This window comes from Aulonocara sp. 'chitande type north' Nkhata Bay, linkage group LG7 (assembly GCF_057382095.1).
Source record: "Aulonocara sp. 'chitande type north' Nkhata Bay isolate Kocher_YH1m ecotype deep benthic linkage group LG7, A_spYH_male_GT1.1, whole genome shotgun sequence".
NCBI classification, from domain to species: Eukaryota; Metazoa; Chordata; class Actinopteri; order Cichliformes; family Cichlidae; genus Aulonocara; species Aulonocara sp. 'chitande type north' Nkhata Bay.
In genome coordinates this window covers 48,507,519-48,523,452 of record NC_141350.1, presented here as the reverse complement: position 1 = coordinate 48,523,452, position 15,934 = coordinate 48,507,519, and the positions used below count along the sequence as shown (strand labels likewise).

General features: G+C 44.7%; 1 protein-coding gene and 1 long non-coding RNA gene across 3 annotated transcripts; both read right to left on the bottom strand.

Annotated features, from left to right (window-relative positions):
- Nucleotides 1-227: 227 nt before the first annotated feature.
- On the bottom strand, nt 228-4,686 carry LOC147326046 (uncharacterized). The gene is made up of 2 exons (XM_086300922.1): nt 1,041-4,686; nt 228-704 (listed from the first exon to the last, which is right to left on the bottom strand). The coding sequence occupies exon 1, from the start codon at nt 4,651-4,653 to the stop codon at nt 1,354-1,356; it is 3,300 nt and encodes a 1,099-aa protein (XP_086157048.1). The 5' UTR covers nt 4,654-4,686; the 3' UTR covers nt 228-704; nt 1,041-1,353.
- A 2,359-nt stretch (nt 4,687-7,045) lies between these two features.
- Nucleotides 7,046-9,165, bottom strand: LOC147326045 (uncharacterized). 2 transcript variants are annotated; one of them, XR_015130408.1, is made up of 3 exons: nt 8,879-9,165; nt 8,726-8,789; nt 7,046-8,423 (listed from the first exon to the last, which is right to left on the bottom strand). It is a non-coding gene; the product is annotated as an uncharacterized LOC147326045 (long non-coding RNA). The 2 variants fall into 2 exon arrangements; XR_015130407.1 differs by having other exon boundaries at nt 7,047-8,423; nt 8,884-9,165.
- Between the last annotated feature and the right edge of the window lie 6,769 nt (nt 9,166-15,934).

Sequence of the window (15,934 nt, the reverse complement as noted above, 5' to 3'; positions counted from 1 at the left end):
GTCTTCAAGCAACTTAAAGAAGTCCAGACGCTTTTCTTTCCAAGCTCCTTTGACTACGATGACCTGGATGACTGAGAACCTTCACAGACGTAGGAAAGCTATGATTTCCTGTATTTGATGCAGATGTAACACAGTAAGGGGAATTGTTGAAAAGAATATATCAATGGGCCAATAGGCTCGACTATAGGAGCACAGGGGTGTGTTCAAATGAGACACAGAGACAAGAATGTAACTCAAAAGAACCAGCCAACTTTAGTGACATAAACCATAAGGTTGACAAGCACAGGTTAAAGACACTTTACAATGGTAGAAAGGAAACTTACAAAAATTAAAAGAAAAGTAAAACACAAACTACTAAAGCAATGACTTGGCCAAGTGTTATTTTTGGTTTTCAATGTTCGGGTTTCAATGCTCGGGTGCACCCTAGTAACCTTGTAATGGAGGAGGTCACTGTAAGTGGGATGGACTTGACCTCCTGACTATGACTGATGTAGATGATAAGGTGCTGACTCTAAGAATCCACAATCTCAACAGGGTTGTCCGATAAGAACAGATGGCATATCCACAAAATCCACTGCCACTCAGGTATCTGTCGTTCACTCATTTATTTAGCAAGAATCCGAAGCACACATCCATAATGTGAGTGAGGGGATTTAACAGACTGTAAAATGCTATATGCCGTGTGGTGAGTGATGGTGTGGTTTCTGTTGGAAAGAACATAAAAGTCTTCCATAATTAGGTGAACAGAGTGAATTAAATGTGTAATACAACAATACAAACAATACTGGATAGTGGAACATTCAACCAAAATAAGGGAGTGTCAACAAATGCTAATTTTACTATTTACATAAATCCTAACTAGGCACTTTACATTAGAGCTAACATGAGAAATTAGTGACGGTCCCTTAATGACCGCACGGCAGAGGCTGCTTCGCAGTAAACGGCAGTAACAATCGGTAAACAAAGTGTGCGCCAAGGATTAAACAAGGGAGGATAATGGCCGCAGCAAAGAACAAACACGATAAAACACAGAAACTTACAGTCTCATGGACGCACACCGCTAACAGCATTAGAAGGAACGAAAATCCACACGGTGAGTAAACTCTGCTGACTCTTCCCACCTGCAGCTCCGACCGAACTCTCTGCGTCGACGTGTGCGTAGTGATGAGGTAGAATTGTGTCTTCTGATTGGCGAAGAGAATGGGTTGCCTCACCGCTCATTGGCTAAACGGCAGCAGTATGCTGATATCTTACTCCGCAGATGTGGCTCCGTTCATGAGTTCTGCGAACTGGCTGGCCTTTTGTACAGCTGCCCCCAACTTTGCGGAGCAAAGGTGCACTTCACTAGGAAGGTCAGGCTGTAGACTCCGGTGGAAGAGCTGGAAGTCTGATAAGTCGTGCCACTGATCGTGTATATGTCTTGTCTCCAACCTTTATCTGAACGGTTCGAACCCTGCCATCTGCTCCAGGGATTACTTGGCTGACCTTACCAACTGGCCATAGGGCACGAGGGAGCTGCTGGTCCACAATGAGAACGATAGTGCCAACAGTCAACTCATCTCTTTCCTGCTGCCATTTGTGCCGCATCTGGAGTGAAGGTAGATAATTCCGGATGTAGTGGATCCAGAATTGATCCGCCAAGGCTTGACATTGTCTCCACCTACAACGGCTCAGGAGTTCGGCTTCTGGGTAGACGACCTGTGGCATACCGGAATCAGGCCGCCCCATCAACAACATGTTGGGAGTGATCGGATCAACGTCTGCTACGTCTGAGGAGACATAACCTAGCGGCTTAGAGTTGATGATGCTCTCTACCTCGCTGAGTATCGTCCTAAAGACTTCCTCGGTGACATGCTGCGAGCCGAGAATGGTATGCAGCGCAGACTTGATGGAACGAATCTCCCGTTCCCAGGAACCACCAAAATGTGGAGCCTGTGGAGGGTTGAAACGAAAATGAATCTGCTGGCTGGCCAACTGTGACTTCAGAGCTGGGCCGAGTGCGTTGAAAGCCTCCTGGAGTTCAGAGCTACCACCTCTGAAGTTGGTACCTTGATCCGACAGCAGTTCGAAGGGCTTCCCACGTCTCGAGATGAAACGACGCAGTCCCATCAGGAATGAGTCAGTGTCCATGCTGGCAAGCAGATCAAGGTAGACTGCGTGGGTCGTTAGGCATTTGAAGATGATCCCCCACCGTTTCTCTGTACGCCGCCCCATCTTGACAAGGTATGGGCCAAAGCAATCCACCCCAGTTGAATAGAAGGCTGGGCGATGAAGTCTTAAACTGGATAATGGAAGGTCAGCCATCTTGGGAATGACCGGCTGGCTGCGCCACCTCCTGCATTCAGGACAGTTGTACTGGTGCTTCCGGACGGCCTCTCGTCCTCGAAGTATCCAGAATCTGCGCCGGAGCTCAGCAAAGACCCTCTCGGAGCCCGGGTGAGCAAGCTGGCGATCGCAATCCTGGACGATGAGCTTTGTGATAGGATGCTGAGGGTCAAGAACGACAGGATGCAAGATGTCTTGACTGAGGGTTTCACATCTGCGAAGCCGCCCCCCTACCCGAATCAGTTGAGCCTCTGGGTCATACTCAGGAGCTAAGGCAAGTAGGCGACTGCTGGCAGCTACCGGTTTGTGAGATGACAGCCGAACAAAATCTTCAGGGAAACTGTCTTCCTGTACCTTCCGGAGGAGTGCTAACTCCGCTTGCCTGTAATCCTCTGCCGTGGGTGTCGAGTCAGCAGCTGTCCCATGGACAGCTCGAACGTAAGCTTCCAGCAAGGTCTGGTAGCCACTGAAAGAACCAACATCAGGTAGATGTGGATCAGGTATTCTGGTGATGTTCCCACAGAAGCTCTCCTTCCGCAGCTCTGATGAATCATCAAGGGAAACGTGGTTCGGGAGCTCCGGGCAGTATGATGCCGCCTGCCAGAGAAAAGGTGGGCCCCGGCGCCACCGATGATGAGAGGTGAGCTGTGAAAGCCGTAATCCTCGAGTGATGTCGTCGGCAGGATTGTCGCCTGATCTGACATATCTCCACAGGCTCCCTTCAGTTAGCTCTTGAATATCTGCAACTCTAGAGCCCACAAAGATCTTGTAGCGGCAGGATTGGGACTGGAGCCAGTTCAGGACTGTAGTGGAGTCGGTCCAATAGACAATGCTTGAGATATGAAGGGTGAGTTCCCTCTTGAGGACGGCAGCAAGCTGGGCTCCCACATGAGCAGCACAGAGCTCCAACCTCGGAATGGACTGTTGACGGACGGGAGCAACTCGAGATCGGGCAGCTAGGAAGGCTACCTGGATTCCCCCCATATGATCTTCTGTCCGAAGGTAGGCTACAGCTCCATATGCCTTCTCAGATGCATCGGAGAAGATGTGGATGCTCTGCTTGCAAAGGGATGGGTCTGTCTCTGGCTGCACGTAACAACGTGGCAGGGAGACATCAGGGAGCTGAATCAATTCACTTTCCCATGCATGCCACAGCTGCAGCAGGTCGATTGGCAGATTTGGATCATCCCAGTCTCTCCTTTTCCTCCAGAGATGCTGCACCAGGATTTTGGCCCGAGTGGTGTAAGGAATGAGAAGGCCAAGCGGATCATACTGCTTGGCCAGAACCCGATAGATGTTGCGCATTGTGGGCTCCACCAACTGCTCAGTGTGCCGAATCTGATATCTGAGCTCGTCAGACTGACAGTGCCATTGCAGGCCCAGAGTCCGCTCTGGTACATCAGTCCCATCGGGGGAAAACCACAGTTCACTGCTCTGTGAGACTGATCCAGGTGGCATATGACTGATGAGTTCTGGGTAGTTGGAAGCCCACTGTCGTAATTCGAAGCCACCGGTGAGCAGCAACTGCTGGATTTTGTTAACCAGTTGCTGGGCTTCGGGAAATGATGCGAAGCTCTGGAGGAGATTGTCAACATAGAAACATTTCTCCACTGTGTGACAGGTATCCTCGCTGGGGCTGCTGTGATCCAGAACGTGCCGCTGCAGAGCATAGGTGGCACAGCAGGGACTACATGTCGTCCCGAAAGGCAACACTTGCCATTCGTAAACCTCTGGTTGCCTCGTGCGATCCATATCTCTCCAGAGGAACCGGAGGAAGGGCTTGTCCTGAGTCAAGAGGCGGACCTGATGAAACATCCCCTTGATGTCACTGCTCACTGCAATGGGATACTCCCGGAAGCGAAGTAACACACCCAGGAGCGTCGAGCCCAGGGTAGGACCAGGCAGGAGATGCTGATTCAGGCTGTTACCCTTGTGCATGAAAGAACAATTGAAGACAACGCGATCCTTGCCATTATGCTGAACCATGTGGTGTGGTATGTACCAGGTGCTACCATCCATCTCCATGTCTGCGATGGTCAGTTTACTCACATAGCTTGCATCCACCAGCTTCTGAATTTCCTGGTTATAGGTGGCTGCTTGTACAGGCGTCTTCAGGAGGCGCTTCTCCGTAGCTCGCAGGTGACCCAAGACAGAGTCCTTAGTGGAATGAAGCGGGACTGGTTCCTCTTTCCACAGCAACGGGGTGGCATACCGGTTGATACCCTCCACCTCCACTCTAATGGTCTTCTCCTCTAGCATCTTGACAGCCATGGTATCCTGTTTTGAACGTGTGGCCACCTTCTCATTCTGGTATAGGAGAACATCCATCTGCCAGAGCTTGGCTACATTACTGAGAAGTTCAGCACTGGGAGTCAGGGTGCTTGTGAGTAGACACTGAGGAGTGGAGGCTTGATGTAGAAGAACCTTGGCTGGACCCTGCAGAGTCCAACCCAGCCGTGTCTTGAGTGCAGCTGGTCCTCCCCGTGGACCCAGATGGACAGGCTCTATTGGAGTCAGGAGATGTGGGTAGTCAGAGCCAATCAGCAATAATGGTTGAGCTTGGTGGAACGAATGAAGTGGAAGACTTCGCAGGTGGCGGTAGGACCTTTGCAGTGCATCAGCTGGATGTGAGTGTTTGGCAAGCCCAAGCTCAGTGGCAGTGAATGCTCTTTGGATCCGGAACCGTCTCCGAGGGTCAGTGGCGGAGGCTATAGAGAAGGAAACGGAATGTCCTTCCACCGTTCTAATATCTTGTCGGATGGTTCAGAGCGCCAACTCCTCCCTCTTTCCCTGAAGGCCCAGCTCTTGGGCAGCACTGTGAAGAAGGATTGTGCGCTCTGACCCATCATCTAGGATGGCATATGTCTCTAGCTTCATTTTGCCATTATAGAGGCACACCCTGACCATTTTCAGTAGCACACAGCTGGTCCCCCATGTTGGATCAACGTAGTACGTGACGGGTTGGACAGCTTCCTCCGCCGGTCTGTCAGAACTAGTGGATCGCGATGCATTAATCTCATGGAGTGTCTCCAAATGCACCTGATTGCATTGCTGGCATCTAGCTTTCAGGTAGCATTGCGCCTCTGGATGGTCCCTTCCACATCTCCAGCACCGCTTGCCTGTCTGAATCCAAGACAACTTCTGCTCTATATTGAGCTTCTTGAAATCTGTGCACTGATTGAAATAGTGCTGAAGATTATTACAGAAGGGGCAGAATTTCTTTGGCTTCCCCAATTTGGAAACTGGACGTGATGCCTGTTTTGGAGGCTCTGGGCCTTTAGCAGGAGGGTCGTAGCCCAATAAGACGGTTGTGGTTGCCGCTGCAGATCTCTGCTTGGGTCTGGCACCCTTCCCACGATCCACACGTGGCTCTCGAGGTTGCTGATGATGATGGAAATACACATCATCATCTTGGATGCGGACTTCATATTCAAGCCACTCTGCCAAATCTGCTAAGGTTGGGATGGGTGTCTGAAGAGGATTGATGAACCGCTTAAACTGCGCTCGAAGACTGTGTGGCAGTTTGGACAGCAGTCTGGTGACGTGTGACCCACACTCTAGTTCTGCTCTCCCCTCTTTCCCAAGCTGTTCTAACATTCCCACGAGAGCCCTCACTTTCAGGGCGAAAAGACGGAACGCTCGGCTGTCACCACTTCGCACCGGAGACTCTGACAACACGTCAGTGATCCGCTGCAGGGCAAGTTTGTGAGGTTGACCATACAGCTCTATCAGGGATGACATGGTCTGGCTGTATGGATAGCGACTATTGCTGTAGGAATCGGCAATAAGGAGGGCGTATTCCAACTTGAGGTGATCGACTAGGATCTGGTACTTGAAACGTTCAGTTGCATCGTGAGGCAGGATATTGTCAAGGGCCATTCGCAAACGAGCGAACTGGCTGGGGTCATCAGACGTGAAGTATGGAATGTGTGGTGTTGGTCCCCGGTACACGGTCTCTGTACTTGGTAGAGGTTCGTGCTGACCATATTTCCTCCAGGCTTTGGAATCCGTTGGCGGCCAGCGAGGCGGGTCCCCAGTCATCTCCCGGAAGCTTTCTGGTTGTTGGCGCTGAAAGGTGTATGGCTCTGCATATTCAGGGGTGACCTGCCTCTTCACACATGCTCCAGGCCCATACTCGTCCTTCACGTTAATTTTCCCGACCTGTTCAGTCACAGGAAGTTGACTGTACTGATAAGGTGACGTACATCTGAAAGGACCTGAGGTTGCTGCACTAGCAGGAATTTCTGATACCGGAGGTGGTGGAACAGGGAATGGCTCAGCACTCTGAGGATCAAGTGGAAGTGATGCCTCTGGCCAAGGTAAATCCTGTATGTCATCCTCTGGTATGTGAAAGGAACGTACCGTGTGTGGGTAGTGTCTGGAGGCATGGTCAGGATGAGGAGACTGAGGCATGGAATCAGTCCACAAGGACTGCCTCTGGTCCTGGGTACGGGGGCCTAATGCAGAAGGTTGGGGAGCTGGTGACGTCTGGTGGGCTGAGGACCGGAGAGAGAGGGCACCAAGCAGAGTCTGAACCTCTCGTCTGAGCTGATTATTATCTTCCTGCATTTCTCTCAGTGCTGATAATACCACGTCTGAGGTGCCATGCTGAGAAGTCTGGTCAGCTGGAGTGGCTGAGGTGTTGGGATGTGCCCCATGGTCATCAGGGGACTGGTTGTGCGACACATGCACCTGTGGTAGTGATCTCCTCGGCAACTGCACCAAGAAGTCATCGAGGTAACGAGGCCGATGACCATCGCGACGAGGACGAGGAGTGGATGAGAAAGCCATCTTGCCTGTGAAACTGTAACTCCGGCTCGAAGGACCATGTAATGGAGGAGGTCACTGTAAGTGGGATGGACTTGACCTCCTGACTATGACTGATGTAGATGATAAGGTGCTGACTCTTAAGAATCCACAATCTCAACAGGGTTGTCCGATAAGAACAGATGGCATATCCACAAAATCCACTGCCACTCAGGTATCTGTCGTTCACTCATTTATTTAGCAAGAATCCGAAGCACACATCCATAATGTGAGTGAGGGGATTTAACAGACTGTAAAATGCTATATGCCGTGTGGTGAGTGATGGTGTGGTTTCTGTTGGAAAGAACATAAAAGTCTTCCATAATTAGGTGAACAGAGTGAATTAAATGTGTAATACAACAATACAAACAATACTGGATAGTGGAACATTCAACCAAAATAAGGGAGTGTCAACAAATGCTAATTTTACTATTTACATAAATCCTAACTAGGCACTTTACATTAGAGCTAACATGAGAAATTAGTGACGGTCCCTTAATGACCGCACGGCAGAGGCTGCTTCGCAGTAAACGGCAGTAACAATCGGTAAACAAAGTGTGCGCCAAGGATTAAACAAGGGAGGATAATGGCCGCAGCAAAGAACAAACACGATAAAACACAGAAACTTACAGTCTCATGGACGCACACCGCTAACAGCATTAGAAGGAACGAAAATCCACACGGTGAGTAAACTCTGCTGACTCTTCCCACCTGCAGCTCCGACCGAACTCTCTGCGTCGACGTGTGCGTAGTGATGAGGTAGAATTGTGTCTTCTGATTGGCGAAGAGAATGGGTTGCCTCACCGCTCATTGGCTAAACGGCAGCAGTATGCTGATATCTTACTCCGCAGATGTGGCTCCGTTCATGAGTTCTGCGAACTGGCTGGCCTTTTGTACAAACCTGACTCCTTAACTCTTATAGAAACAGATTACACAAATCCAATGTACATTCAAATGAAAATCTCACACTCTTTTCACATGTGGAGAATGCTCTACACAACAGCTCATTATTTAAAGTCCCAAATAAAAAATGTCCAAGGGGTAAAGTCCAAAAAATTCCTAGGGTGTGAAAGAAAATAGGGATGAAAGAATGTCAGTCAGTGGTCTTATGTATAACCAGCTGTGCGTGAAAGTGTGAGTGATACAGTCCTACCACACCGCAAGGTGCAGCAGATCATCAAGTGGAAAAGAAGCGAATCTCAGTCTCTCTAAGTCCAGGTGGGAAGGCTCGCCATCTATTTCACCGGAGGAATCCACCTCAGGAACAATTCAGCATACAAAAAAAACCTGACCTGTCAACAGACAGGGTCAGAAGAGCAATTCAGATATTAATTATGCTGTTCTAGCTATAATTCACAACTTAGGATTTTGTTTAAATCACATTCAACATAAATTTGCAATAAAAATACTCAATTTTGCAAAAATAAAACATCTCTCTTACATAAACTATGCATTAAACCAAGTAAAGTCAGTGCATATGCATATATGTCGCATATGCGACAATTATTAATCAAACAATTGAGATTAATTCAGTTTCTCAACGATAAAATGTGAAACAGACATGAACTAACTGAGACATATAACATGTGCTCACCGATCTCAGCGCATCACGGCCGAAGACAATGGCATAGTGTCTCTCGGTCGGAAAATGCAGGGCTCTAAATAACGTAACAGGACATGTTTTCTCTTTAATAACCGTAATACGACATGAAGGAAAAATAAACAAAAGTTGCGCTTCAAGTGTTACCTTACTTCTGGAAGCAGATTGAGATGAACTTCCAGGCAGTTGATAGCAACCAGAGCTAACAAAGGCTAACAGTTTAGCTCCACGCGGTACTTTTTAAAGTCACCAGAAAAATGCAGCATTTGCCTGCTTACTCACTGTGGCTACTTTTAACATGAAAGGTAGCTGATAACCAGTGAACTTATGTGCAACACAGTTGGTTGCAACTTATATCTAATACTTTTTTTCCAGCTCAAAAGCTTCAGTCTCTCTTTTCTCCTGCCAGCACGCGACTACCTCCACACATAGCAGCAAACTCAGAGCACGTAGGTGGGACATACAGCGGCAGACTACTCTCCCATTGGTCAAAACATACTGGGACCTGTGCATTTCGATTGGTTGGGCAGGCTGTCCATCTCTCCTCATATCAGTCCTTAAAGTGGTACCCCCATTTTATGTGGGTTACACAGAATTTTTTTGTTTTTGTAATAATACACAATAAATAGCAATAGCATGCACGTGGTGCGTGTGTAGTTGTCTGCCTCTTCTAACTCCAGTGATTTTCCTGCAGTTTGAAATCTTGTGCGATCTTGTGAATTTCATGAGTTCAGCAACTAAGCACTCTTACTAGATTGTATCATGTCGTCTCAACAAGAACAAATTAAGTTGTTGAATTTCGTACAGATTCTTCATGATTTAACTACGTTCATAGAAACATGAAATTATTGTGTTCAAATTACAAGTTAGACTTTTTTAATGCAACAACCACCCAATTTACTTTTTTTGGTATACTAAAAAAACTAGAGGTGGCTGCTCGACTTGACTGAGATGGATGCCTTCCTGAAACCACGATCTAAAGAGCGCGAGTCTGAAACCCGTGCAGTGTCGCGGGATTTAACATTGATATATTATTGACTTACTTCACTTGAACATGATATGAACAATTTAATCTAGCCTCTCTGCATATCATGTCGTTTCTACACTATGTAGTTACACTTAACTTTAAAGCATGAGGCAATTGTGTTAAATACACACAAGATGCTTACGTAAGAGCTGGCCAATCCCTTTTTTTCACTATAGTGAAAGTCAGAAACCTCAAGTAACCATTCGTCAGCTGGATGGGGAATACACATTTTTACCTAGCAACCAGTGGTTACCATGGGGTCACTTATCAGACTCAGGGCCTGCATGACTGGGTCTTAGCAACTGAGTTTTCATCAACTCTGCCAACCAACCAGTGTGGGAATGCTCATTCTTTTCTTGCTAGTTATCGGTGGTTGCCAAATGGTCACCAATTTTTTGTTGTTTTTTTATTTTGTTTTTCTCGCTATTTGTTTGTTTGTTTGTTTGTGTTTTCAAGTTTTACCCTGGCCTGGTGATGGGGAAGGAGGGCTTACTATATTTCCAAATTTTCCCAAGAGTCTTGCAAAGTTTGTTCGCTTTGCCCTTGCAGTCATGAAGCTGTTACTAATTAAATACTAGGATATTTTTTCAGGTGGGAATTAACGGGGGAAGGGGGGGCATTTGATGGCATCAATAAAGTTATACAAAATAAAACACAGGGTGCAAAAAACTTGAGTGCAGCTGTGTAGAAGAGCTGGTGAGCAAGGCTGATTTCCAAAGCTCTGCTCTCAATAACGGAGAAAAACCTGACATTTTAGTAGGTTACCAGACTCGTGACAGATTACATTGGTATGATACTTCATGATAAAGCCAAGTTTTCTGTAACCCTTGATCTGGGATCATGTTATTGTTTATAATGGCATCAAGCAAACCAAACTAAATAACTGCAATGCTCATTAAAACTCCAAATTAAATCCAGGTTATAAAGTGTATATGAATCCAGTAAAGCTGGCTTTTTCTTATTGCAATAAAAGCCTACAGAAAAACAAAGCTAACGAGGCAGTGATCCTAACAAGTATTTGCTAATTTAAACAATGAACATGCACGCTCAAGATTAATTTTGAGTCAGTCCAACATACATGTACTGTACAGCTCTGAAGCTGCATTTAAAAAGACAAAGGCAACAACTCCGTCTTTATATCTTTCTCTTTACCTTTCCTACTAAATTTGTATCCATTTATATCCAATCCAATTTTTCACTCTGTCATCATATTTTTTCTCCACTTTTCCTGCTGTCGATGCAGCAGTGCTGTGCTGACCCACCTTACAGTACTGACACCTTCCTGTCTTGTCCCATCCCATCCTGTCATGCCTCGCCTTTCCCTGTCACCCCACCCCATCCTGTCCACTTCTGTCCCATCCATACTGATTTCCATACCTCTTCTCAGACTGTCGCTTCCCTTAGTCAGTTTCTCTTAGTCTTTGTCTCTAAACTACCTTGCATTCCTTCCAGTTTTAGTCTTTAATGAACGTAATCATTGTGATATTTACCAGGCAGCTAAAATATTGACAAACACGATTTGAATCTGAGCAGAGAGCCCTTTATAAACTGTACAAATTAGCGCAAGAAAGCCAAGCCTCAGATTGTTTAAATTAGAGCAACTGCGTCTTTCAGCCTCGCTTCTTCTACACACACACACACACACGTACACACACACACACACGTACACACACACACAGGCAGTGAGTGAAGGAATTGTTACAATCCAGCTGCCTCCCATCTGAGACTTTTCCAACCCAAGCCAAAAGATGATGCTGATGATGATGAAGTTACACTGGACAGCATGCCAGCGTTGGTCCCATGATGACATCACAGGCTGATGTCAAGCAGATGGGTGTGGTGATTAGACAGGCAGCTGAGAGGGGTATGTGTACTTGGTGTGTGTGTGTGTGTGCTTGTTAGGGCAGGGTGAAAATATGCAGTGTCCTCTGGGGTTTTCTGCAGTCAGAGTTTTGGATGGACACTCGCTATTACGTTTGTACTGGAGCAGGATAAGATTGAGGAAGAGGAGTAGAAGGAAGTGGAGGGGGAGGAGGAGAAAAGAGGAAAGATTAGCAGGAAGGAAAAGAGCTCAGATGATTGATTTAGAGGTGGAAACGATAATGGAGACTAAGAGACTGAAGTCGTTTTCACACATACACTGAAGCTCTGAAGTTTTCCAGACCAGAAAGCAAATGTCTGAAGCAGTTAGACTGGATACTAGCCCTTTAACCTGCCGGGTCCCAAGTGCAAAGTCTATCTGATGTTGGACTGTAGCAACGTGTAACTAACATATCTAAAAGTGTGCTTGTGTCCTGCTCGTTGCACACTTTATCCAGTTTTTGCCTTTACATATACCAGATAGTCAAAACTGGAAAACTAAAGGAATGTGTGGAAAAAATGCATTTTAGATAACAGTAAAAAATAAAATTTAACCTTTTTTAATGCAAAAAACAAACAAACAAACTGAAATAATGTGCACCTAACTAATACAGTGAATTCCCCTTTGCAAGTCAGCAAAGTGTTACTTGTATTGCTTTTCTATGTCTGTTATTATTATTAGTTTGTGCTCACAAACTGCAGTTCCTCCTATGGCCACTTGAGGCTGGCTATAACAATAAGTCAATACTAATAAGACTCCAACTGATCCATTTGCTCACAACCCCAAAACCTGGCTCAAAGGTGGGAGCTAGTTAACATTAGTTATCTTACCTGACAACTCCCCAGGTTTAAATATAAATTTATAAAAACATGTGGCATCCAGATCTAAAATCCAGAAGTATCTCAAACCTGTTTTCTTTCCAATGACCAGCAGTCCCGTGGTTATAAAAAGTCCAGGATACAGTAACACTGCCCTCTTCTCCATTTCTCTATGACTTCAAGAACTTTCCTGATGACTGAATACAGTCTGAGTTTGAAATGCCAAAGTGTCTACGGCAGAAATGCTCATCAACAATCAGTACTTTAAATTCAAAACTGTGTTTTCTCTAAGTCGATGTATGGAGCTGAGAACTGGCATGATGTGCCCTCTCTTCTCGGTTTTTGTTAAAGTTCTACATAAAATGTGTTAATCAACATGTCACATCTCCAACATGCAACACGCATCTCCAGTGTTGAACTGTTACTCCAAACAGACATGTTATTACACATTATTTGATACTATGATACTTTGATAAGTAACAGTGCATTATATTGTTTAATTACTTCCTGGAGAAAGAATTCTGTTGCCTTTATCACTACTGTCATATAACTGTCATATTACATCTCAATTACTGAAGTGCATTGTCAGTATAATGACCAGTTGACAGTACAGTAACACACGCTGACACAAACTTCTAATGATGACAAATACAAATAAAGGAATATCTACAGGTGACTGCAGTGATAGTGCACAGGGAACAAAAGCATATTTGATGATTTTTGGGGTAAATAGTTTCTTTCTATTTGCTTCTTTCTACTTACTTGAGGAGCCACTGTAACACAAGTAAAAACACAACTGTAACTTTAATGTGATTACTGAATTTAGTCTTTAGTCTTTATGTACTATAACACATTACTATGTTACAGTACATTGTAATGTATAACACTGTAAAGTAACTGTAACACATTACACTATAACATGTTACACTTTGTAACCTTTAATGCTTTAAGAAATTACACCTTGTAATGTTTAGCACTGGGTAGCATATTACACTTTGTAACATAATACACTTTTTAACAGATTACACCTTGTAATGTATAACACTTTGTGATTATAACATACGGTAACATATTACACCGAACACCTCTACACCTATTCTCAGTTTAGCATGTTGTCATATAGCATTTTCTTTCTCTCTCTCTTTTTACACACACACACACACACACACACACACACACACACACACACACACACACACATAGGATTAGGATGTTTTTTGTCTTTCATCCACAACCAAAATAAGTTTTAATTAAGTTGGAACATTTTGGCATTCATGTCACCAAACTTGTTACTGGAAATCCATAAACCATCTGTAATCACTGATTTAGCTCATACGTGGTCCACAATACCGCATACATTTGATAGCAACTCTAATCTAATCTCTACAGTTGCTTACAGTACACCGGAGTAGTGGGTTTGGCTTAAAGCTTAATTTTGTCCTCTCCTTCCTGTCAGTAAGCAAAACCCTGTATAATTTCTTGGACTTTGCGTGGCCTCCTTGTGGCACTACATTGCATGACAAACCTCCCACGCAGTGCACAAGCGATAAGACTATATCAGCAGCTGTGGCTGCTCATAACTTTAGGTTATGACAACAGTAAACGAGGCACATTATGCGGTACTGCCAGCATTAAGAAAGCAAAAATATTATTTGAGGAATGGGTAGGATATTTGAAAATAGTAACAGGAGACACGAAGGTACACAAACTTGCTTTCTCAAAATAGAGGCCAGGACAAAGAGTCTTTATCAGATAGCAGGCTAGAGATGAGTCATGTGTGGGTGAAAGTAGGGCAGTCAGAGAACGAGAGACACAGGTATTCATGGGTGGAATGTTACCATGGAGCGGAGCCACAAATCATAGCCTCACCTGTCTGCTTATACACTGCAGAAAATGTATGGATAACTATGCGTATGACTGAATGGATAGAGTCTTAAAGAAAATGATACAAAGAAATAACATAAATCAGTTACAGTGTAGAAAATGTAACATGAGAGTCAAATGGGACACCACATTTACGCAGAAGAAATTTCTAGTATCTTACACTGACAAGTTTTGACTAGCTAACATGCTACTGAACGGAGAATGACTAACAGATTTGAATGGAGTAAACAGTTGTTTATACCACAGTGGAAAGGACTTTTGTATTTGAAAAGTACAAAATCATAAAAACTGTGCGCTGTTAAGCATTGAGGGTTTAGATGAGAAAGCTGTGGCTTGGTTTGGTGATCTTCTTTAAAAATAGAAACTTAACATTTTGTTGATAATGTAGGACTTTTGTCAAAAACAGATAAAGGAAGAAGCTTGGCAACCCAAACCAACTTGATACTTTATTTATTAATTAATTAATTAATTTTTGGTGTAGAGAGTATGACTGCATGTTACATAACTTAGGGTTTGTTTTGCTGCAGTGAAGCAACTTCGAATATGGCCCCACAAACCCAGGAGGTTCGTTTATAGACATGCAATTTACTTTTATAAGCTCAACTTTTAGTAGATGAGAGTCAGGGATGAGGAAGGAAAAAATAAGTCTGCCAATGTTTGCATGGCCCGCTTAAGAAACGGTGCCCAGCAGAATGATAAAAGATTATGCGTGCGCAGTTATGAACGCGTCTTAAAATAAAATGGCCAACACAGAAACTGATATGTTATGGTAAACATACAGATTTAGTGATACGGTGGAAGTCTGTAAGTGTTTGGACAGTGATAGACTTTAATTGTTTTGGCCCTGCTCCAGCACTTAGTGCAGTACTTGTGAGAGGAACAATGCCTTTGAGGTTCAAGTGTTGACTCTTGGTATAAAGGGGTTTCTGGGTGTTCCATACTAGTTGAACATTACAGGAATATTTACACACTGTAAGCCAGCTATTTTTAATTCCTTATCTGTTCATCCATTTCTTCAATTTCTTAACTGCTTGTGTTCCAGTGCAGTTAGTGCAAAGCATAAAGCAGATGAAAAATTTGCCTCAGGGCAAGAAAATACAAAACAAAGGCAAAAAAAAAGAAGATGTGACGTGCAAAAATTTACACTTCAGACAATGTTTACCTTTTTTAAAAAAAAGTGTTTAATATACTAGCTGCTGACACTGTGGAGGGCAGGGCAGGAATGCTGACTGCCAGACTGTAACAGTCGAGGCAGACAGGTAGTGAGGTCTGTAGTGGTTGATTGCTGGCCAAGGGGGTGTGGATCCACTTCCTTTGCCAGCGTCGTGTCAAATCTTTGCTACTAGGTGGATGGAGAGATTCTGATGATGAAGTGCCCCGTCATGGCACAAGAATTAGGGAGGAGATGAAAGACTTAGGGTAGGCATGGATGCTGTCTACACTGACTTTTTAAATATAAGGTGAGTAGATCCAAATATCTCCAGCACTGGTAAGCAGATAGGCTTACGTGGGTGTGTTTGCATTCCTTGTTTTTGGCTGGGCCCTTCTTGTGTGTATCCCTCCAGTTGACAGAAGCTTCCTGATGTAGTAATTGTCTTCTCTTTTTTTTAACT